Source organism: Salvia hispanica, chromosome 6 (genome assembly GCF_023119035.1).
Source record: "Salvia hispanica cultivar TCC Black 2014 chromosome 6, UniMelb_Shisp_WGS_1.0, whole genome shotgun sequence".
Classification (NCBI taxonomy): domain Eukaryota; kingdom Viridiplantae; phylum Streptophyta; class Magnoliopsida; order Lamiales; family Lamiaceae; genus Salvia; species Salvia hispanica.
Window position 1 is genome coordinate 31,549,357 of NC_062970.1, and position 24,224 is coordinate 31,573,580.

Here is a 24,224-nt window from a genome sequence, read left to right on the forward strand (position 1 = left end):
GTTTATTTTGAATTTGATAAATTGCTTGTATATTATAAACACTCTTCATTTAATGAGAATAATAAATGCTTTTTTCATACTGTGTATTTTACTTTAATGGGTATTGACCGTATTTAATTAAATATTAAATTATATAATTAAAGCGCCGGAAAGTAAAATCAGTTTGAGTCTTCTAAAGATTGGGGCGTGGAACAGGTCATCACAGTAGGTGGCCCAACCGGTACCTTGTAGAAGTAACACTTTTTTCACAACCCTAGATAGGCTTTGGCTACCTATCGCGAAAGGTTGCAATGTCCGTCCGAAAATCACCTTTACCTTGAGAATGACTAGTGACACTGGTGTGGTATAGCATTGAATGGATCTAAAGTATAGTCACGTCTTTGTGAATGGATCTCTACATGTTCAAGCATGAAATTGAATCGATCCACATAATCTCCTAAATAGATTCTTTTGTGGATTTATTTAATTTTGCAATTTCCGCTGCGATTATCCCACAGGACGCCGAGGATGGAGTCGTTCCCTGCCGGGGAAATATAAGGTTCCTCTTGGGGAAAGCAGTGTTCGGGTCGATAAGTTTAGGCGGGGCCGGCGGTGGAAGCGAGAGGTGACATTCCGGCCATAGGGCAACGCGGGGATCCACGACTTCCCCCCGGGTGCCGGGAGTTTCGTCCCTCCATCCTCTACTCGTCGCCTCGCCCGGTTGGCCAAAACGCGCGGGCCGGGAGGATCCCCTATCGCCCAGGAGGTCATCTCGGCCCGCCCCACCCCTGCACCTTATTCTCCGCAACGGAGGAACGGATTTCACGGTCTCCGGGGAAGGCCGCACGACCCCGGAGAGGTTTCTTCTACTGAGCTCGAGAACAGCGGGTGGATTTGGGGTCCTCGAGCACGCGTGGGGGTTCGACGGGCTGAAAACCCGGGTGGGAGCCGGGAGGACGGCTGGCGGCGGCACGAGGGAGAAGGGCGGGGCTCGGGGTGGAAGCCCTTTTTTAATCATGTATTTTTTTTTTCTATGTACCTTTTTTAATGAAATGGATGAATTTTCTTGTATATGTCTCGTAAATTTAATTCGAATTTAATCGTAAATTTTATTCAGTAAATGTAGTTTTTTTGAATTATTTTTATTGGCCGGGCCTATGCCGATGTGACAGCGATTTTTAAATGCTTGACGACGCGCCAGGTAAGATCGCCGGGCCCTATTTTCATCGTGACGCTTCAGAGCATCTCCACCCAAATGCGCCAGCCAATTCTCCACCTCGCGCTTACTGGGATTTGAGGCCGCCCATGCGCCACCGCAATAAAAATAATTCAAAAAATACTACATTTACTGAATTAAAATTTACGATTAAATTACGGAATTAAATTTACGACACATATACGGGAAAATTAATTCATTCCATTAAAAAAAAAGTACAAAAGCATTAAAAAAATACATGATTTTTTTTTAAAAAAAAGTGCTTCCACACACGAGCCCCGCCACTCTCTTACTCCTCATCGCCGTCCGGCGTCGCCACCGCCGCTGCCGCGCACCCGCCACCCGTGGTATCTCGAGCCCACGTCGGAACCCCCCATCTGTGCCCCTCGCGGCATCCAAATCAACCCGAATGCTCTCGAGCATCGAGGGAAGAAACATCTTCTCCGTGGGGTCCGCGGGCGGCCCTCCAATCTTGGAAGACCTTGTGCCATTCCGCTTCCCGCTGAAGGCGTGAGAAGAAGGTGGCCTCGCGTGGTGGGGTGGGGAATGCCGAGATGACCTCCTCGGGGCGATAGTGGGATCCTCCCTCGGCTGCACCGTTGCTGCGCCCGCTTTTTGTCCAACCGGCGAGTGGCGACGAGCAAAGGATGGGAGGGGCCGGTAACTCCTCAGCATCCGAGGGGAGGTCGTGGGGATCCGCGGCCGCCGCTGCCGCCGAAGCCGTCGAATAGTTCAGCCCTCGCTTTCTTTCGTCACCTGGGCCGGCCACACCCCCGCCCCCCTAACTTTCGGCATCCTTCGGCAAAGACACATAACATTCGTGCAGTGGAACTCCTTGTAACTTCCCCGCCAAGGTGGAACTCGACTCTCCGCTATCCTCCGGCAGTCTTCCTCAGTCTGCCCACTAGTCTGCATGACGGAGGGCGTTGGCGTACAACCCCGAAAATCGGCCGACGCTCGCTCACATGTTGACGGTGACCTGGCCGGTTGTTTGCAACCAGCAGGATCGTCGCACACCGTCAACCACGCCTTGGCCACCCCGGCGTACTCATCCTTCGTCCACTTCCTCCGGGCGGGGGTATCGTCAACAGCGGGCGGCGACGACTCGCCGACCGCCATGGTCTTCCCCTTCGTCTTCTTCTTCTTCACCGCGGCCCGCCCTACTGGAATGGGAATATCACACCCCAACCCTTATGACGTATGCACTTACTATAAATAAATTCAAAATTAAAACTAAATAATCCACACGTCAAGTAAATAAAACACACATATTATAAAATTTGAAAAACCAACATTTAAATGGTACATATTTCAAAATATTCTAAATTGTAGTGGGACCCTCTCACCACTCTATATACTATACATTTATCTACATGCAAAAAAGATGAGGAGGAGAAGGTTGCCAAAACGCGTCAGCCGCCGACCCTTATAATAACTGTAACTCACATCAACCCACGCATCATTGATATCTTATTCCTGAAAAATATTAGTGGTTTATATGAGCCACAACTCAGTGCATATAAACCTTACCTTTAATTCCACATACAAATATCAAATACATTCATTTACCAACATGTATCACCGGAAGTAATAAATATCATAAACAATTTAACATTCATATGCATATGTCTCTCCATTCTTTTTATTATTCTGTGACACATCAAGCCTGATATCTGCCCGGGATTTCCATTGTATACGACCCGTAAGTCCCTTATATTTATTTGATCTTTCCACGAAGGCGTCCTCTTTGATTTGACCTTTCCACGAAGGCCCCTTTTTGCATATTTTGACCTTTCCACGAAGGCCCCTCTTTGATTTGACCTTTCCATGAAGGTCCCTCTATGCTCTTTGTATTGACCCATATATGACCCGTAGGTCTTTTGCCATTGTATATCAGATCCGGAGCAAGAGTGTCACATATCCTCTTTAATTGGAATCATGATACATCAAACATATGCATTGCACCAATTACATAACCATATATTCCATCAATTAATTCCAATACTATAGGTAAACATATATTTTGCACAAATCACATATCCACATCACATTTCACCATCAATATCAAATAACACATAACCATTTCAAGCTCACGTCATATAATTCAAATATTCACTCCAATTTAATACATAGCAATCAATCACATAAAATATATAAAATTAAAAGTGTGATTTATACACATCTGATCACGATGGATAAACTACTCAAAAGCTCGATCTCTTCTCTTCATTTACCACTCTCATATATAGTTCTTACTTCTGAACCCTAAATATTCTTCTCCTACTATTTCCATATTTTTTTTCTCCTAACTCTCGTTCTTTTAATATCTATATACCGTACCTTCCTCAAATTCCTCCTTTCCCATTCTTATGAAAAAAGAGTATATATTCTATAGTCCTAATATACATCAAATTGCAAAACTAGGTGACTCACTTCTATTTGTTATATATATTTCTAAGGAAGACACGTATAATAGAAGAACTGAAAACGTGTAATTTTTTTAAACACTTGAGCTACAAACTAATACATAAAAATACTCATTTGCTATACCACGTACGTATGCATATTTGTTTAATATTATAACCTTAGTCTATCCAAAACAAAATATATAACTATTTATATATGTAGAGTACGTATATGAATAGTACTATGTAATCCAATTTACACATGCACACTTTACAATACATGCATACACTTTTATATTAATTATTTAATATATATAAAAGAAATTTATAGTTATATAGAATATATATTTATCTATTAAAAAAGATTCTCGTGTTCCAAAACTATCTACTTATTCAACTATAATATTGAGTCATCATAACAATAAATATATCCTCTACGACACACTTAATCTCTCTGTAGTAAAAATGACAATTTAATATGCAATGACAATATAATATGATAATATGCAAAATAGTGCATGTTTCGGGTTAGGGATGGAGAGAGAGAAAAATCGTTAAAACAAGTGGTGCAAATGAAAATGAAACTAAAATCGCGTTTATATAGGTTTTAAAAAAAATCGAAATATCGGCGCTGGCCGATCGGCACGCCACAATGGTGGCCGCCACGCGATCGGCTAGCCCACGCCGGCTTTTTCGCCGATTTCGGGCTGGCCTGCTGCAATGGTTCGGCTAGCCGACCGGATAGCGACGCGAATCGGCTAGCCGGCATTGGAGATGCTCATATGATAAGAATAATATTAAATATTCAATTTTTACTTATAATGTGTTTGTAATTTTTACGAGACGCTAGAATGATAATTATATTCGACGGATTGTCATGTATTGAAACTGCCGAATAAGAGTCACATTATAATATTTTTGAAAAATTCTCTCTAACTATTAACCACATTGATTCTTTCTTAATTAACGATCGAACTCGGAATCGAGATACTACTATTATCATTTGATGTTGACAATTTGATGTTGACAATTCGACAACATTCTTTTAATTTTTGGGATCTTATTTTCTACTATGATATATGACCAATATTTTTTTTATATATTTGTAATACTTCGTTTATAATAAATTCTATCCTATAGACATAGTAATTTAAAATTATCAAGATAGTTTTGATAATATTTGCATGTATTACTAATATACTCCATAAAAAAAGAGACTGGCATTGGGCGATTAAGTTCTGTAGACCATGCATTTGTCTTGTTTTATTTCTGGAGCCTTTCGCATGAACAGTGCCCATATATAACTTGGATTTGACTGAAACAAATCATTGATATTGAACACAATTTGGGCAGAAATAGACTCAAACCTGGACATTGAATACCTCCTCCTTAATAGATAACCATTCTGTATTAGCCATTAAAATACCATTGTTTGGAAAAATCAAGCAAAATAACTTTTTCATTAACCCAAATATTTAAACTATGGTAGTGATTTTCTAAAATTCAAAGTGGAAATTGAGAACGGAAGATTGCAAGATATCGTCGATAATATATGTGCTGCTGACAAACAACATTTATTTAATTTACTCACAACATGAATAAATCTTAATTTTGAATAAAAACCATTAGTTACGTTTAAGCACTTCTGTTGAGCATCTCCTCAAATTCCCGGATGGATTGCTCTCTTTCAAGCTTCATATCATTACGAAATTTAGCTATGAATTCATCAGCTCTTTCATCAACGCCTTGAAACTGAGGAAGCAGCGGAATTTTCCATTTATCAGCTGCAACATGATTTCTGCTACTCTCCCCATTTTCCACTCTGGCCGATGTTCTTGTTTCACCATCTACACTAATCTTTGGTGTCGTCGGTTTTGGGCTTGGTTTATGGAGAGATTTAGCAGCAACACTCGTATCAGCCATATTTTCTTTCATTTCTGTTGATTCACCAAATAGATATGAAATGAAATGATGTACTAAACTATAAAGTGAGCTTTTTGGCCAAATTGAAACAAAACGGATACTTAAATTGAGCTTATATATATGGTGATGCCTAGTTTTGAGAATCGCTTCAATTCGAGGGAAAAGAGTATTGAAGCAAATGAGAAAGGCATAAATATTTCCTTAAAGCAATAGTATTGGCGTATTGATACAGAATTACTTTGGCGTGATGAATTCGGAAAAGTATGTTAAAGATTGAAGGTTTATCTTTAGGAATAATAGTGGTTTTATCTCTTGCTTGCATAATATCAATGAGTATGTGACAATAGTACTCCACATAGCACACATTTTTTAAAATACATAAATGAACACAGCAACATAAGAGATCTCCTGATTTATTTTCGATATGTTTAAATTTGTGAGACGCATTAACTGAGGAGAAAGCTCCACACTTTTTTCCCGAGAGGAGTTTGGGCGCCACAAAGGGGAAGAACTTCCTGTCGACGGCGGCTGTAGAAACTCAACATCTTATACTCAGCCTTGATCACCGGATGATCCATAAAATTAACCGCCCAGGCAGCGATAGCCGGAAACCTGAACGGATCAAGAATGTCAACGGATGCAACTTCCTGCCAGACAGGCAGTATGTAGGCAACAAATCCCATCACCAAATCCACATATCCTATTTTCTCCCCGCCGAAAAATACCTTCCCTTGCAGCTGCAGCTCTTCCTCAATCCTTTCCAAGTATTCAACCGCTAGCTTTACTGCTCTCTCTTGATCCTCTCCCTCCGAATACAGAGCAAGAGCTGTTGAGGTCGTAACCTGCATCATCAAATCAAATCAAATTCAATATTTGAACTTAATTGCCAATTTTAGTAGCTAGCCTAGCACGCACCTTTTGATCAATGAATTTAGCCCAGAATCGAGCTTGGGCTCTTAGAATTGGATCCTGTGGCAGCAAGGACGTCGTCGATGTATTCGATGATGATGGCGGATTCAGGCAAGGGGCTTCCGTTGTGGATAAGAACGGGGACTTTACCGTGGACAGGGTTGAGGTGGGAGAGGAGAGGGGTTTGGTTGAAGATATCTTCTTCAGTGTATTTGAGCTTCAGTGACCACCTCACTCTATGCACAAATGCGCTTATCCAGTACCCTACCACCTCAACTCTCCCATCACTCTCTTCCATTTTTTATGATAAATCGTGAATTGGGTTAGTCTATATAAATGTAGATCTTGACTAATCCGTTGTGTATATAATCAATTGTTAGAAGCATCTGGGAAACATCCACTGCACAGGTGTTTGATGGCTAAATTCTATAAATAGGGTTGTCTGGAAAAATGCTTCCATCAATAGGTGGTTTTTTTTTTTTTATTTCTGTGAATGGGTGTTGCGCATTCTTAGAATGCGCGTTTATATTTAAACGCGCATTCTAAGAATGCGCAACTAAGTGATTTCGGCGGTCAAAACAGAAAGTCAAAATTCAAACTTAAAAACGCATTCTAAGAATGCGTATTTCACCTGAATATAATTGGGCATTCCAGAACAGAAGGCGCCGCTGCTTCTCTCCCTCCGTTCCGAACGCGTCGATCTGCCGCCGCCGCCGACGTTCCGCCTCCCCCCACGGTATTTATATCTCTCTCTCTATCTATGTTTCCCCTTTGCCCTAGGGTTTGTATATAATTGGGTTTTTTTGCAAGAATTAAAACAAGAAATTGTGCATTCTTAGAATATGATAGCAAATTTGGTGGCATGTACCGATGTGGTTGAAATTCTTATTGGGGCATTGAACTTGTAGTATATCTTTGTATATATGAATTGATTCTTTAATTGGGTTTTGAACTTGTAGTGAGAAAACTTGATAGTTGGGTTTTGCCGTCGTTTTTTCCACTCTCTCTTCAGTGTAAATTTGCTTTAGAGGAAAAATCTGTTATATATAAGAATGTTTAGTTAGGTGGGTGTGGTGAAAAAAATTTGATATAATATGATTAAGTTGTTTGAACTGTGTAGTTTTGCGTTTAGACTAATTAATTAGCAAAGGATAACATATTCAACAATTTGGTTGTTGACAATTGACATATTTAAAAGATAAAATCCTCTTGTGAATTTGTTTGTTGTTGTGTACTTCACTAAATGCATGTAGATTGTGACACATTATCATGCATTAATTCTTTATTAGGCAATGCAAATAGAACAATGGTGGAATTGGAAAGAGTAAAAAAACAAGCTTTGGGTTTCATTGTTTGAATTGGGGAGAAAAAATTCAATGGATTAAATGAGTTTACCTTTGACCCTATAAGTTCCGTCAACAAATTTATAGTTTAGATTTGCATAAATTCACTTATTTCAATTTAGATTTGCCTAGTAGTATGTCTCTGTGCATGTTCAATGCTAACAAAATTTAATTAATGTATATATAGCAAATGGCATTATCATCAACTGGGGAATATTCTTTGTATTGTGGTCCCGAAGACCCGAGCATACTTTACTTGCAACCGCATCACATAACAGAAAGCATAATCTCTGGGATGATACGGACACCTTCCAACCACGCAAGTTGGAAAATAAAAATTTTCAATCTCCAATGCATGACCGAGTGTTGGAGCATATAGAGCGGATGGGTTTTGGTGGCGTGTACCGCTGTGGAAAGCCAAAAATGTTGGACGCTTCACTTATTGGGGCATTGATTGAGAGGTGGCGTCCCGAGACACACACGTTTCACCTTCCAGTTGGTGAAGCTACAGTGACCCTTCAAGATATCGAGATGCTTTGGGGTTTAAGGGTCGATGGTGAACCAGTTATCCTTCCACAAGTGAACCACACGAGAGAGTACTGGGTTTATACGTGTTTGTCACTTTTGGGTATAGAACCTAGTCAGGCTGAATTGAAGTTGGGGGGATTTAATGCCACTACACTGAAGGATGTTGTGAGACACGGTCTTGACGACGATCTACCGGAGCATTATTACATGCAGCATTCACGTTTTTGTGCTACCCCTACTAGGTTGTCTGATCATCCCAGACACTTCGGGGAGAAAAATTCCCTTCCACCACATTCTATTACTAAATGACGAGAATCGGTGTTCACAACTTAGTTGGGGTGCAGCAGCGCTTGCCACTTTATATCACTACCTTTGTGAAGCTTCGTGTCAAAAGAGGAAAGATATCGGTGGCCCATTGACCCTTCTACAGATGTGGCTTGGGAGAGGATACCCAATATTCGACCTGAGATTGTTGATAGGGTTGAGTATGATGGTACGACACCATGTGGAATAATGTAAGTTACATCTTTATTCTTTGTCATTAAGTTATCTATATTGCATGTTTATAATATTTTTGTATTGTTTTGGAATTATTAGTTGGAGGGGGCGATTGTATTTGGGTAGAGCCCCGCTACATGTCCAAAGTTATAACAGGGAACAATTGGCTCATTTGCATGACAATCAGGTGCCACTTTTAAAATATTTCTTAATCTTCTATCTTGAATATTTTTGTTTTATTAACCTTTTTTTTTCAGTTTGTTTGGGAGCCGCATTTGGATCGTCGTCCTCTACCAGAGGAGTGCACGCGTGGGATGAATGTTTGGGTGTGCACCAACTACCTCATTTGCTATCATATTGTGGAGCCTCATTTGGGTCATCGAGTTACACGACAGTTTGGAAACCCCCAACATATTTTTTCTAGTGCGACTCGATTCCACAATTATGAGAGATGGGAAAGTACAAGGCGAGGTAAGTCATCCACAAACTGGGAAACTCATCATGCTAACTACGTTCAGTATTGGAGGATCCGGGGAGAAATAGAACAACAGGTGTATCCAAATGCCTCGAATTCTGACTACATGGATTGGTTTCGGAAAATCACTGTCACTTACATTACTAGACCCGGCATCCATGGCCAGCCAGGCATCCATGAGACTGCCTCTACACATATGATGATGGTAATACATTTTTTTTTGTCGTTTTTATAGTTATAGTGCATTATCAGTAGAATAATATCTTTGTTCTGTGCAGATGGAGACGTTGGTCAATGTCTATCATTACCTTAGCGGATCTGAGACGGCGTATCATCAGGACATCCAACGTGCTTTGAACATGGTGTCGACTTGTATGACAATATGTGGGGAGGCTGGACGTCTTGATTTTGTCCCTACCCAAAGATCAGCGATTGACACTACAAGACCAATCATTCACAAAGCTAGGCGCGAAGGACGGCCAGGTGTCCGTATTGGCGGTCCAGGGTACAGACGAGATGCAGGTTTATCGCAGATGGGCGGAGGATGCAGTGACCCTCTGCGTGCTTCTTGGCATGCTGGATCAAGTACACAGATGATGGGTGACGAACATTATTCTGATGTTAACCTTGATGAATATTTTGGAGTAAGATTACAAACACAGGAGGAGGATGAGGATGAAGTGGATGCTGCTGCTGCGGAGGAGGAGGCAGCTTGGCGCGAGTCACGCACAAAGGCTCTTCATGAGTCTCGGGTGGCTTCTGGGTCAGCTTCTAGTTCTTCACTATCCACTAGAGGATTGACGCGGAATACAACAAAATTCTTTACTAGGAGAACATCCTCGCGTACATCCAAAGGGGTAGCTGCAAACAAGTTTACACCTAGTACTTACAAGTAGTTTGTGGTTGTTTGTTAGACGTAGACATTTGTGATAATCAACTTAACTACATTTTGTTTAATTTTTAGTCCATTTTTCTACATTTGATTTCATCTCTACATTTTTCTACATTTCATATTGTTATACACTCCATACATTTACATAGCATACATGCTTAGAAAAATGAAAGAGTTATTAATCTTAAAAATCATAAAATTTAAGCGAATATTAGTACTACTATTTTCTGTTCACACTTAAAAAACTCATTTATGTTTTTAAATGAAACAGTCAATTAGTAATATTACTACAATTTAGTCAACAAATAATGTCCAATTATAAATAATGTCTAGCTACAAACCAACAACATCAAATAGTAGTAAATAATGTTCAACTACAAACCAAATCAAAATAGTAATAAATAATGTTCAGCTACAAACCAACAACATCAAATAATAGTAAATAATGTTCAACTACAAACCAACAACATCCAATAGTAGTAAATAATGTTCAACTACTAACCAAATCAAAATAGTAGTAAATAATGTTCAGCTAAAAACCACAAACAATCACACAGTGTGCCCCGTTGTGTAGTTACGCCTGTCATGCCCTACTTGTCTACAGATCTTGCAACTCCTCTGTCGCCTGGGTTGATCAGGTTCATTTTCGTCCATCTGGTTCTGTATTCTTGCTTTTCTATATCGACCGCGAGAACGAGGAACAAATTGCCCTACTGAACACTCCAATGTCCATGGTGGTATCTCCCAATAGTCCTGGTGCCTAAGTGAACGAAAACCAAAAGAATACTATTTCACCCAATTTGACTTCAAATAGTTCTTACTCACAAGGCGTAAAATGTTATCTCCTCGATCTCTGGCAACTGCCGCAGTGTGAGAACATGGCAACCTCCACATCTGCCATTTCCCACAACTACACCATTTTCTCAAATACTTGACCTCATAAGAGTTTCCACCCTTCCCTTTGGATCGTGCCTCGGATAAGACATCATATCTGCCCTCATGGATGTTGACTCGTCTTACCACATGTTTTCGGCCTCTTGCATCATTATCATTCAATTTGTCATGCGCCCATGGGCTCAAATCAGTTTGGCATTGTGCCGCTTCTGTTGATCTTGTCTGGAACCATTTAATTGTTCTCTAGAATGTCAAATCGATACAAGCCCTAATAGGTAGATCTCTGGCTCCTTTCAAGACGTTGTTATATGCCTCCATCATGTTCGTCGTTGCTTCACCCCATCTACGACCTTTATCGTATACCATTGTCCATTGCTTCGCATCAATCCGCCGAAGGTACTCAACTGCCTCTGGACTAACATTCCCTAGGTGGCGTCTTTTCCTAAAATATTTTCTCACCTTTGTGGCTATCCCCATTTTCCACACTAGACCCTTCACCCTCACACCCTTGTGATGCTGTAACACATTTTTTCGTACATGTACTAAGCAAAATCGGTGAATGCCTCGTGGCGGTTGTTCCTATATATCAGACTCCATTGCATTCAACATTCCTGGGTGTCTATCAGATATGATGCAGACATCTCTATCGCCCTTCATGACATGAAGTTTGATTAACTTCATAAACCAATTCCAACTATCACTTGTTTCATTATCAACAATTGCGTAAGCAACGGGTAAACACTTCTTGTTTACATCAAATCCAACAGCACAAAGAAGTTTACCTTTGAGCCTTCCACGCAAATGAGTGCCGTCAACTGCTAGCACTAGCTTGCAAAGCTGAAAAGCCTCCACACACGGCCCAAATGCCCAAAATACATACTTGAACAACTTTCGTGTCTCGGTACTATGTCTTTCATCATGATGCCACTCAACAATTGTACCACGGGTGCGCTTCTGCAACTCAATCATATAACTACCCAAATATTCAAATGATGACTCCCATCCACCAAAAGCAAGCTCTATAGCCTTCCTCCGAGCATACCATGCTTTCTTGTAGGATATTTCAACATGATACTTTTGCTTCACATCCTCAATAATGGAGTTAGGCGTATACTCGGGGTCCTTTAGAATATGATGCTTAACACACAAAGCCACCATATCTGATGAGACGTTGGCGTAGTCCCTGGAGTTGGGATTACCTACACAAGTGTGTCTATCAGTCCATTGTCTGATTTCCCATTTGCGGTCGTGCTTCCTCAATGTTGCTCAAAGTTTCCAAATACAACCTGTTTGATTGTGTCGTCTCCTATTTGAGCTCGTGCTCTCCGACTCTTTGGGTGGCTTCAGAGTTTTGCATTCCACATTCCACTTTGTTGGTTTACTTTTCACCACGTAGTATTCTTTTGTGGATGACTTCAAATTCCACAAAGTAATAGCAGTCTTCAATTGTAGCTTGGCATCAAATTTGGTTCCTAACCTAATCCGTGTAGGATTCTTCTCATCCCAAAACCAACTGCTAGATTCAGAATTATCATGGTTACTTTCATAGTAATTACCTTCTGTCGTCGGTAGAGTACGAAAATAAGATAACCCTGGATGCTCATACTCCTGCTCACTTGGCGGGACTACTGGGACGTACCTACGAGGCACATTCAATGTCTCATTGTAGGATGCATCTTGGGTTGCTTCTGATTCTTCACTCAATTCAGGTGGGGTTGTTGATTTTTCTGACACAAGGTCTTCAGATTCAGAATCGTCACTAACTTCATTATGGGGAGATAGTCCCCCATCCCCAAAACGAGACCCACCATCCCCAAAGCCAGGCCCATCATCCCCAAAACCATGCCCATCATCCCCAACATTAGCCGGATCGTGACTAACTTCATTATGTCCAGATGACCCATCATCATATTGTACTCTATCTTGAACTTGTCGTTGTCCCCTTCTAGATTGATAGACAACGACCGTATGTGGAGTACGTTGTTGTGCTAAATTAGCTTGATAGTCAACAAATAACTCAATTTGACCTGATTGAATAGCTGTTGCAAACATATCCCTCATATATGTATCGCAAAGTCAAACGCCCACAAAGTGATATCCATTACCCACTTGAATTGCACGTATCCATGTCAAACTAATCATATACTCACTCACATTGATTCCAATGCAATCACATATTGTAACAGCCCGCCTTCCTAGGGTACAATAAATGCGGCGACTGCTACCAAACGGACTCGAAGAAATGAACGAAAGCTAGGTTTTCAATAAAAGAGTGTTGACCAAAGGATTTGAAAGAATGAAGCTGCTTATCTCTGGGTGTGACAGTACAAGTGTGGTGTGTGTGCAGTGTTTGCGAAATTCAAATAAGGCAGGTTCCCCAGATCCAGCAAGTCCACTAGATCACTTGGTCTAGGAACTCGTAGGTTGCGTGGAATCCCGGTCGTCGGACACACAAGTACTTTCCCGCTTCAAAAACCCTCAACCACTTTACTAAACATAGTATAGGGAAGTAGGGATCGATCCCACAGAGAAGGATGCGTAAGAATCGTAATCAAGGATTTGGGAGTATTTTTGGTGTTGGCTGCTGCCACGCATTTTCTTGGGTTGAGGAAAAATTAAAATTAACTTGACTTGGGAATATTAGAAAGAAACTTAACCTAACAGCTAGACCTAGGAAATAATTCTACGATGGGACCACATCTAAGAATAAGCAGAGTACCACTGGAAAGTGGCAGAATAACTAACTCTAGTACTAACTGACAGTGACATCGTCTTCTACAACCAAATTCGCATAAAACTTCTTGAGAAAACACATAAGCAAATCAAAAACAGAGCTACTAACTTGGAATCAAATCTATGCATAAATAACGAAGAACTTACAGATCTGCATACCTAGACGAAGGGAAATAGAAAACAAGGAAATAAAACAAGTCTATCCACTACTGTTTCTTTCACACGCCAAAACCAACTTCAGACGCTAAATCCACTCCGGATCCAAGCGCCCGATACGGACTCCAAACAGAAGAAATTCTCCATCACGTCAGATTTACAAATTTAAGCTCCGAACACTCAATCAACCACAGATCTGTCACCCAATTCCACATCAAACACCTCAATAACGAAATAAACAGAGATCGACATAGCAATTTAAGAATTACGCTAACAGTAGAGAGATCTAAGCAAAAGTAACTTGAAATTAAACAGCTAAACTCAGATCCATGAGCGATAAACAGTTAAACATCATCAACATCAAAGTCGACTCCCAAAAGTGAAGTTCGACGGTGGAAACTAGCAAAAACAGCTGAAATTAAAACAAATGTATCTTCGCCCTCACTGGGACGGTGTTACCAAACTCGAGATCTCTAGAAAGTACCCCCCCTATCACGATTATCCTCCAGAATGTTTCCCAGGTGTGTGTAAAATGTATGAGCTAAGAAGAGTGAAAAAAACTTTTTTTACGCTGCATGCTCCTCTCTATTTATAGGCGCTTAGGTGGGTCCAGCGAGGTATTGATAATGACTTTGTTGCCCTCAGCTGTAGACTCCCCCGTCACGCCAATTTTCCTTATAAATCCTGCTCATTTCGTCCTTTTCTTTCGCTAGACCATCTCCTTCCTTACTTCCTTGATCTAGCGATTTTCTTCACACACCTGGCTTAGGAAACGTGTTAGACCCAGCAATTTATAACATTTTTTTTGCACATTACCGATGCATGAAATTAGCCTTATCAAATAACTATCAGAGTATTTAGAACAACAACTTCACCTAGAAGCTGGAATAAGACATAGTTTCCAAGATAAAACCACAAGATAGTCTAAGGCCTCTGAAATGAAAGGAGAGTGCAAAATATTCAAAATAACCATAAGTGCATCAAAAACTCAGCGAAAACGACCAAGAGAAAGAATAGCTATGTATGAAGACACAACTACGCTTGAAGTTCAAAACAACCATCTTAATTAATTATCATGCTCAACACCCGCCACCGCTCGTCATCGTTCAACCTGCACATAAGGAAAACACATGCAGGGCTGAGTATTTTGAAATACTTAGTGAGCTCATTGCCAAAACATTTATAAGTTATGCCACCCTTACCAAGTGAACTCGAGTTTTAAGCAGTTATAAGAGAATATCACGAGTATCACAAAATATATTTTCCATAGACTGGCCAGTCAAAATAACTTCCCATTTTCTCATAAATTTCCACAATCACAATCACAATATTTCCATGGTGCGACGAAAGTGTGGCCACACTTTTCGCCCACGAGACCGGCCGACTAGCAAGGACGGCTCCCGATCCCCTCGTGTACACAGCCTGGTAGGGTTTGCGGCCCATACTCAGACCCGAATTCGTATAATCACATCCATAGCCCTATAGCCCAATGGAGTGAACTCACAAACTAGGCATCAGGCACACAATATCACAATAAAACGAACATAGGCATGGCATAACAGTTAAACCACCCTTATAACACCAATCAATACTTTTGATAAAATAAAAGAGAGTTTTAAGAGTAAAGCCCACCTCGACTGCTTAGGTTTCAAGTATGTTCTTTCCTTTGTTATCCGGCTTCGCAACTGAGGTTTCACCTTTTTAATCACATAGGCACATATCACAAATCAGATTTAATACAACTCCTAATTCATGCATGTCTCTACCCTTTCCCAGTTTCCATCGATTTATCTTATAATTACCAAACAAAGATTATGTTCATCATGTGACTTTCATTCACATCTCAACTCTAAATCTAACATCAACATAAGTTACACAAGAGTATTTAGCCAACAAACACACACACCACACAACACAACACACACACAACACGCACGCACGCACACACACGCACGCACACCCGCACACCACATGCATACATAATTTCCATATCCCTTTTTATCCCACCTTCACTCAAACAAGATGCATGAGGGTTCAAGAATACCGATTAATCGGTTAGAAAGAAGAGGAATCGAGTAGAACGAAGAAGATGGATATAAAAATACCTTAAGAGAAAAACGAACGGTAGAAATTAAGTATTAGACTCGGTTCTTCAAAATTCTTGGATCAAACTTCAATTCTTCACAAAGGATGGAGGATTAATGGAGTAAAGTAGAAGAAAATTGAGAGAGTGAGGAGAAGAGGGAGGGGCGAAAATAATGGGGTAGGGGGCGAAAATTATGGGGCTTAGGGTTAGGGGTTTCTCTTATTTATAGAACTCAATAAAATCTCTAGGTAAATAAATAGAATATTTGATAAGATTTATTCTCCACAATTAAATAAAACAATATTATGGAGTAGGGAAGAAGAAATACCAAAAATAAGCTCTAGGGTATCAAACATGGTAATTTTCGAAATATATGGCTCTCAATTAGCCAAGATTTGGTTTTGGTATATTTTACGGAGTAGAATAAAATATCACGGAGCAAAATAAAAATAAGAATCCTCCCAACTAGGGATTGAAATAGGCGTGTAGTAGCCTTTTTAAATAAGGCATGGATCTTGAATATTAACTAAAATAAGATAAGGCAAGATCTCTTGAGGTATGGAAAGATTTGGTAGAATATTTAAATTCTAGGTATGGAAGGAAATCAAATAAGGGATGAACTAAAATAAAATATTTCTTTCCTTCCCACAATAGGTGATTTTCGAAAATCACCTAGGAAACAAAGGGGCGATTTTTCTCTCTTCAATATAAGGAATAATTGGGTCTTGGATTTAATTTGGATAAATATCCCAAGAATTAAATTAAATCCGGAAAAATAGAATTCATTCTCCAAAGATCAAGGGGGTTGAAATTCTCAAGAATTGGGTGGCTAGCATTTATGGAAATTTTCTCTAATATTCTCACTCACCCTTAAACAAATAATTCATCTCATAAATTAATAAATCACATGCCACATCAATCAAGTTTGACTTTTCAAACTTCCAATGCAAACCCTAGACTCGACTCGGCCATAACATCTCATGCAATAAATGCATTCATAAATATTTCACGTCTCCACGTCATCAAAATAAATTCTAGGGCTTTAAAATTAGGGTTCGGGAATTCGAGATGTTACACATATTCTGCTAACCAACTCATTATATGGAACAAACTCCTCTAAGACAAGATATGCATTTGCCACGGGTGGCTCATAAGACAAATCAATTCCTTCAATTTGTACTATTCTTCAATCCCAATATAAAAGGACACAAATAGATTCTGTGTCCATAATCCTGCAATACATACACAACTTTATCTCAAAATTTAAATAATTAAAATTAAACTATATACCAAATCTTACAAATTAACAATTCAAAAGACACTACTTACTAAATCTTAGTATTTGATAACACACATTGAACATACAATTTATACCAACAACCTAAAATTTTTTTTTTAGCCACAAACCCTAAAATCACAATTTTCACCATAAACTATGGATATAATGCTAAATTAAGAAGAAAGACATAACTTACCTAGATGGAGAAACAATTAGAGGAATTTGGGCAATTTATGCAAGAATTGGACTAAAATGTGGCATTCTTGGAAGGGATTCGCGGGCAAGGAGGCTGGAGTTCGCGCAGAGGGCAGAATGCTTCTGCCCGATTCTGTTCTGGACTAACTTTATGAAGGGGAGAAACGCATTCTGAGAATGCGTTTCTCAACTCCGTTTTTCTTTTTTTTTTTCGCGAACAAAAACCCGAGCTTAAATACGCATTCTTAGAATGCGTATTTCAAATACGCATTCTAAGAATGCGTATCACCCATTTCCAGAAACAAAAAAAAACCTATCTATTGGTGGAACGATTATTGTAGAAGACCCCATTTATAGAATTTAGCCGGTGTTTGATTGGATAAGATTGAAATCAAGAGGAGAGATGCGAAATTCAACCCGACTCAACTTTGCTGCAATTTATAAAAAAAGATAATACTCGTATGATTGAGAGGTCTGCATACTAGTAGGAGTAATAGAATATCCTATGCTAATTCCTCCATTCCCTTATAGTTGTTGCAAAAAATTTTGGCACAAGTTTAAGAAAAAATGTTGAGTGTGTTAATAAATAAATAAAAAAGTAAGAAAGAAAAGAAAATATAGAAAAAATAAAGTAAAAAGTGAATAAAGTAGATAAAATAAAATACTAAAGTTAGGAAGAAAATTAGATGACACTAAATAATATTCATATCAGGATTCAAAGTTTTAACCAAGTCCAATCCAAGCACTGATTGGAATAGATTGCCAGACCCAAATTCAATTTGAAGAGTACAACCGACCCCTAAAACTAATTTTCTAATTGGAATCTTGCTAACTCTGACCCTCTCCAACGTCTCTGTCATGCCGCTCAAGTCTCGCCGTTGCCTCAGATGAGTTCGCCTTAATTGAGTTGGTGTGGTGAATTTTTGTTGCAAAATTGAAAACATGGAAATAAGAAATGGAAATTGAAAATGTCTTCTTGGTGTGATTTTTGTTAAGCTGTCGTCAATTGTAATTGAATACTTATTTTTGTATTGTCTCTTGGTTGGTGGTAATTGTGTCAAACTTTTCAAAATTTAGATTCTAATGTTTCGATTATTTAGTTAGATTAATATTTTTTTTTAATTAAGTAGTTAGTTTTTTTATCAAAATGTGTACTTCCTCCATCTGATCACATGGACATCCCAAAAAGATGCGAATAGCTAATGGTGTGATGAAGAGAATATTCTCTATTATAATTTCAATTGGTTCTTCTAGTATATCGTTCATGTTCATTGGTATGGATTTGGCAGATATGAATCTGAGTCATCGGGTTTCACTGTTTACCCCATATTTTTGCTCCTTAATTCGTGTGTTCATGTTTCAAGATATAATTATGGGACCCACTAATTTTATTTTTTATTGGAAAATAATTTAGGAGTTTGTTGGTCAAACTTTCCAAAATGCCCTCATCAAAATGGTATATTAGGAGTTTGCAGGGGTACATATGGTATTTTACCTTCATATCTGGATCCAACTTCCGATGCAGGAATCAAATACTACCTCAATCCAAAGAAATGAATTAGGCACATTCCATACGTCAACACAACAGTGCGGGCCCATATTTGAAAAACGGGTTCTCCAAAATTAAACCTGGAAACATGAACTCCATAATTAACCCAGATTTGTGCCCAATTTTACCTATATCTAGGAACATGAACGAGCAATATTAGAAATGAATATCAATCGTGGAGGAAAATATCGTTCGAACCAAGAAAGCATAGTCAAATTTGCCAATCACTCCCTACTTATGGTGGTAATAATCATAAATTTACGGAAGATATAATAAAGGTTTTGAAAAACTTATTTGGTAATAAAAATAGTTTACATAATGTAGCAAGACTAGAATATGGAAATACTCCCGCTGTCCATTAAATACATATTCTAAAATAAATAAGGGGTGCATAAAAAGTAAATAGACTAAATACTATAGAACATGTGTTGTTCGCATATGCATAGTATAATACCGCGACGTTCATTTTCAGATCTTGAATCCACCACTGAAAATGGATGTATAATTTGGATAATAGACGTATAATTTGGACCCGATATTAATATTTTTATTGCCAATTTTTTATTTGTGGAAAATTTTATTCTTAAAAATATAATTTGGACTACCACTTAATACTAGTAGTAATGACCTAAATAGTCGGACATCTTGAAATAAACACATCAAATTTTTGAGACAAAATCAACTTTCACCCATAATTATAAGAGCATCCGCAGCGGGTGTCCGTCCGTCCGTGCCAGCGGTACGGCGCTGCTCTTAAATAAGAGCACGTTCGTGCCGCTGAGCACCCTTACGTGGCAGCTTCTGATTGCCCAACGGCATAGCATCCCTTTGTGCCACCTCCATCCCCGAACAACTCGTTGTGGGCCTTCTTGGGTCAACTCAATACGACCGATACGTCTAGCATGACTCCCGAACAACTTGCAACACATGTAGGAATGATACAGACCCTCAAGAGAACATTGGGGATAGAGGACTAGTCTTCCACGTGGGTATTTTTTAGTCTTTAATTATGTAATTTTTAATTTGTAGGATTTTAATTATATATTTTTAATTTTTAGGATTTTAGTTATGTAATTTTAATTTTTTAGGATTTTAATTATATAATTTTTATTTTTTAATGTATTTTTACAATGTAGAAATTTTTTTAGTAATTGAAGTATTTAAATTGAATAATAGAATGGTGGGACCCTTGAGCTTATCCTTAGCTAAGAGCACGGATGTGGGTGTTGTGCTCTTACCTAAGGACAAGGAGTAAAAGTGGGTCCGGGCCCACCTCCGTGCTCTTAGCTAAGAGCACGGATGGGGATGCTCTAAGCAATTTATTAAGAATCAATATACCCAAATTAAATCTACTTTGTTCGTCCCATAAAATAGAAACATTTGGGACGACGTGAATATTAATGCATAATTGGTAAAGTAAGAGATTTGAAAAGAAAAGTAGTTAAAATAGTGTTAAAGATAGTGAGATTCAAATTATTATTAGTGTTTAATGACAAGCCCTACTAGTGTAACCGTATAAGTTGTAAATAAATTGATGTAATAGATAGAACTTTCCATAAATAGAAATATATTGTCAATCTGATAGATTAGTAGAAACCTTACTTTTTTTTTCATAATCTGATTAAAAGAATCAAATTTTTTTATGAGAAAGACAAAAGGAAAATGTCCCTTTTTATTATGAGATGTAGGGAGTATATTATAGGGATATTGGCCTCTAATAGCATAAAACTTTCAAAGGATTGTTTTTTTTTTGTCACGAACTTTCAATTTGACAAATAATATCACGCACTTTAGCCGAGTTTATTATTTCTCACTAGTAAAAAAATTCAACTATATTAATGAATTAAAGAACTATTTCGCAGGGTGTGCTTCAAATGAAAAACTATCTTCAAAGATTGAAGAACTTGAAGCTCGAAGTTGTTGTCCAGAAATCATAAAAAAAAAATTTGTATCATGATATTATTTGATTAAATTTTTTTGCTAATGAAAAATAACAAATTTGGATAAAATTCATGATATTATTTATCAAGTTAAAAGTTCGTGGAAAAAATCTAACCCGTTAAAACTTCTATAATATCAGGGGAAGTATTTCTATACTTTATAAAAAAACGTCCAACTTATTTTTTTTTATGTGCATATGAAAATAAATTTAATGTCTATGCAATAATCAACTAGAACCAAACACCTTTGCCGTTATGCATTAATTACTCCATTGCTCTTTGTGGATAATATTTTGAATATAAATAATGGACAATGATGTCACTCATGACTATATATATGATCTTTCCCCTCACCAGACGCTTCAAGGAATTTTCCATGTTTAACAAATCAATCACAACTTGGCAAGTAGTGAAAATATTATAATGCCTCAAAGAGTCAAAGTCAGCAATAAATCACAAATCAATCCACTGTTGACTACAAAGGTTAATCTTTATCTAACTATAAATATAGTACTCCGGTACTACTTAATAAAGCACGAAGAAAAGAATAATTAAAATGGAAACAGGGAATAAGGGCGTGCAGCTGGTTGGTTTCTGGGTTAGCCCATTCGTGCATAGGGTGAAATGGGGAATGAAACTGAAGGGCATCGAGTTTGAATACATTGAAGAAGATATATTCAACAGAAGCCCCCTTCTCTCTGAAGTTAACCCTGTCACCGGAAAAGTGCCTGTTCTTATTCATAATGGAAATCCACTGCCGGAATCCTCTATAATCCTCGAGTACTTAGACGAGGTTTGGAGCCACGCCCCTTTGTTGCCAATTGATGCTTACCAAAGAGCTCGATCTCGCTTCTGGGCTAAATTTGCAGACCAAAAGGTATTTAGAGTGTGCCAATATTTATGTACAACCCCTACGACTCTATTAGTACGAGGCCTTAAACATGTTAGAAAAAAAAAACTGAAATTGTAGATGATAATCATATTGTTATTTGATTTTTGTTAGGTTCTTGAATCAGCATGGCTTAGTATGTGCTCAAAGGGAGAAATTCAGGATAAAGCAGTGAAAGATGCGATTGGGCATGTTGAAACACTGGAAGAAGAGCTAGGAGGAAGGCGTTTCTTTGGAGGCGATACGATTGGGCACGTTGATCTCATGATGGGATTCATCGCCTACATGTTGCCTGTTTGGGAGGAAGTTGCCGCCTTAACAATTTTGGATGCATCCAAGTTTCCGAATTTAGCGGCGTGGAGGAGTAATTTTGTTGATCATCCGGCGATCAAGGGTGATTTGCCATCGAAAGATGAGATGTTCACTTATTTCCAGTGGCGACGTGAGGTTCATTTGCAGAGGATCTAGAGCTATTGCATTCGGAGTATTTAGTGATGCTTTATTCTTGCATAAGATTGTTATTTATGTGCAATTAAAATAAATAAATTACGTACTAGTACTAGTTTTTGGAATAATGTACCTGCTGGTTATGTCGAATACAATATAGAGAAATTGGTTTTTCTCAAGGGTGATTTTCTTTTGTAACAGAGATCCAAAAGTGTGGCAGTTATCATAAATATTTGTATTGTTATAATTTTAAACTGATTTAATGTTATATTATTCATTGTCGTCTAAATCCTTATTACATAAACTATACTTCGTTTCTTAACTTTATAAATATTGTTCCTCACTTCAATTGGTTAATTGATAATGTAAAAGGTTAGTAAGAAAAAAATAAATTAGGTCATGCATAAGCGCGTCAAAACTAGTAAGCATGGGCGTCAAAACTTGTAGAAGTAATTAATACTACTTCACCTAATTACCTAAATAGTTATATATCTTTGAAATAAACACATCAAAATAATGAGACAAGATCAACTTTGACCAATAATTATAAGCAATTTACTACACAATCAATATAGTACTATACCCAAATTAAATACTTTATTAAAAAACTTCAACTAACCCAAACCAATTTGATTACCTTTCGTTGTGGATAATATTTCTCATGACAATGATGTCATTCGTGATTATATATATGTTCTTTTCCACACGGGACGCGTCAAGGAATTTTCCACGTTTGAAAATTCAATCACAAATTGGCAAAGTCACCAATAAACCACAAATTAATCCACGAGATTGACTACTAAGGTCAATCATTATCAAACTATAAATATAGTAGCAGTACTATAGGAGTAGTATTTAAAATAGAACAAATACAAGAATAATTAAAATGGAAAAAGGCAATAAGGGCGTGCAGCTGGTTGGCTTCTGGGTTAGCCCATTCGTGCATAGGGTGAAATGGGGAATGAAACTGAAGGGCATTGAGTTTGAATACATAGAAGAAGATATGTTCAATAGAAGCCCTCTTCTCTCTCAAATCAACCCTGTCACCGGAAAAGTGCCTGTTCTTGTTCATGACGGTAATCCACTGCCGGAATCCTCCATAATCCTCGAGTACTTAGACGAGGTTTGGAGCCACGCCCCGTTGTTTCCAATTGATGCTTACCAAAGAGCCCAAGCTCGCTTCTGGTCTAAATTTGCAGACCAAAAGGTATTTAGAGTGTGCCAATATTTAAGTACAACCCCTACGACTCTATTAGTACGAGGCCTTAAACATGTTGTTATTTGATTTTTGGCAGGTTCTTGAATCAGCGTGGCTTACTGTGTGCTCAAAGGATGAAATTCAGGAGAAAGCAGTGAAAGATGCGATTGGTCATCTTGAAAGAGTGGAAGAAAAGCTAGGAGGAAGGCGTTTCTTTGGAGGCGATACGATTGGGTACCTTGATCTCATGATGGGATTCATTGCCTACATGTTGCCTGTTTGGGAGGAAGTTGCTGCCGTCACAATTTTGGATGCGCTCAAGTTTCCGAATTTAGCAGCGTGGAAGAGTAATTTTGTTGATCATCCGACGATCAACGGTGATTTGCCGTCGAAAGATGAGATGCTCACTTTTTTCCAGTGGCAACGTGAGGTTCATTTGCAGAGGATCTAGAGCTATATATTTGCATTCGGAGTAGACTGCGATGCATTAGTCAATTTGTATTGCATAAGGTAGTTATTTATGTTTACGTATATATGTAGTTCCTTCAATAATATATATTCTGCCGGTTTTGAATAATATTTATCTAAGCATCTCCAATGGCTTTAGGCCAGCCACAGACTAGCCCTACCATGTCACCAGCAATAAAATTTCATCTGCCACATCATCATTTTAAGCAAATAGGCTAGCCA

The 24,224-nt window shown here is 38.5% G+C and overlaps 3 protein-coding genes and 1 pseudogene across 3 annotated transcripts; 3 read left to right on the forward strand and 1 right to left on the reverse strand.

Moving 5' to 3' along the window:
* Positions 1-5,859: 5,859 nt before the first annotated feature.
* On the reverse strand, positions 5,860-6,751 carry LOC125193172 (annotated as a pseudogene).
* A 1,770-nt stretch (positions 6,752-8,521) lies between these two features.
* LOC125191913 lies at positions 8,522-10,264 on the forward strand. Its single transcript, XM_048089346.1, has 4 exons — positions 8,522-8,818; positions 8,901-8,988; positions 9,059-9,481; positions 9,555-10,264. Exons 3-4 carry the CDS (start codon positions 9,116-9,118, stop codon positions 10,170-10,172), a joined length of 984 nt encoding a protein of 327 aa, XP_047945303.1. The 5' UTR covers positions 8,522-8,818; positions 8,901-8,988; positions 9,059-9,115; the 3' UTR covers positions 10,173-10,264.
* Positions 10,265-21,522: 11,258 nt separating this feature from the next.
* On the forward strand, positions 21,523-22,515 carry LOC125193169 (glutathione transferase GST 23-like). Its single transcript, XM_048090921.1, has 2 exons — positions 21,523-21,877; positions 22,004-22,515. Exons 1-2 carry the CDS (start codon positions 21,557-21,559, stop codon positions 22,355-22,357), a joined length of 675 nt encoding a protein of 224 aa, XP_047946878.1. The 5' UTR covers positions 21,523-21,556; the 3' UTR covers positions 22,358-22,515.
* A 692-nt stretch (positions 22,516-23,207) lies between these two features.
* LOC125197127 (glutathione transferase GST 23-like) lies at positions 23,208-24,113 on the forward strand. The gene is made up of 2 exons (XM_048095833.1): positions 23,208-23,543; positions 23,632-24,113. Exons 1-2 carry the CDS (start codon positions 23,223-23,225, stop codon positions 23,983-23,985), a joined length of 675 nt encoding a protein of 224 aa, XP_047951790.1. The 5' UTR covers positions 23,208-23,222; the 3' UTR covers positions 23,986-24,113.
* The last annotated feature ends 111 nt before the right edge of the window (positions 24,114-24,224 follow it).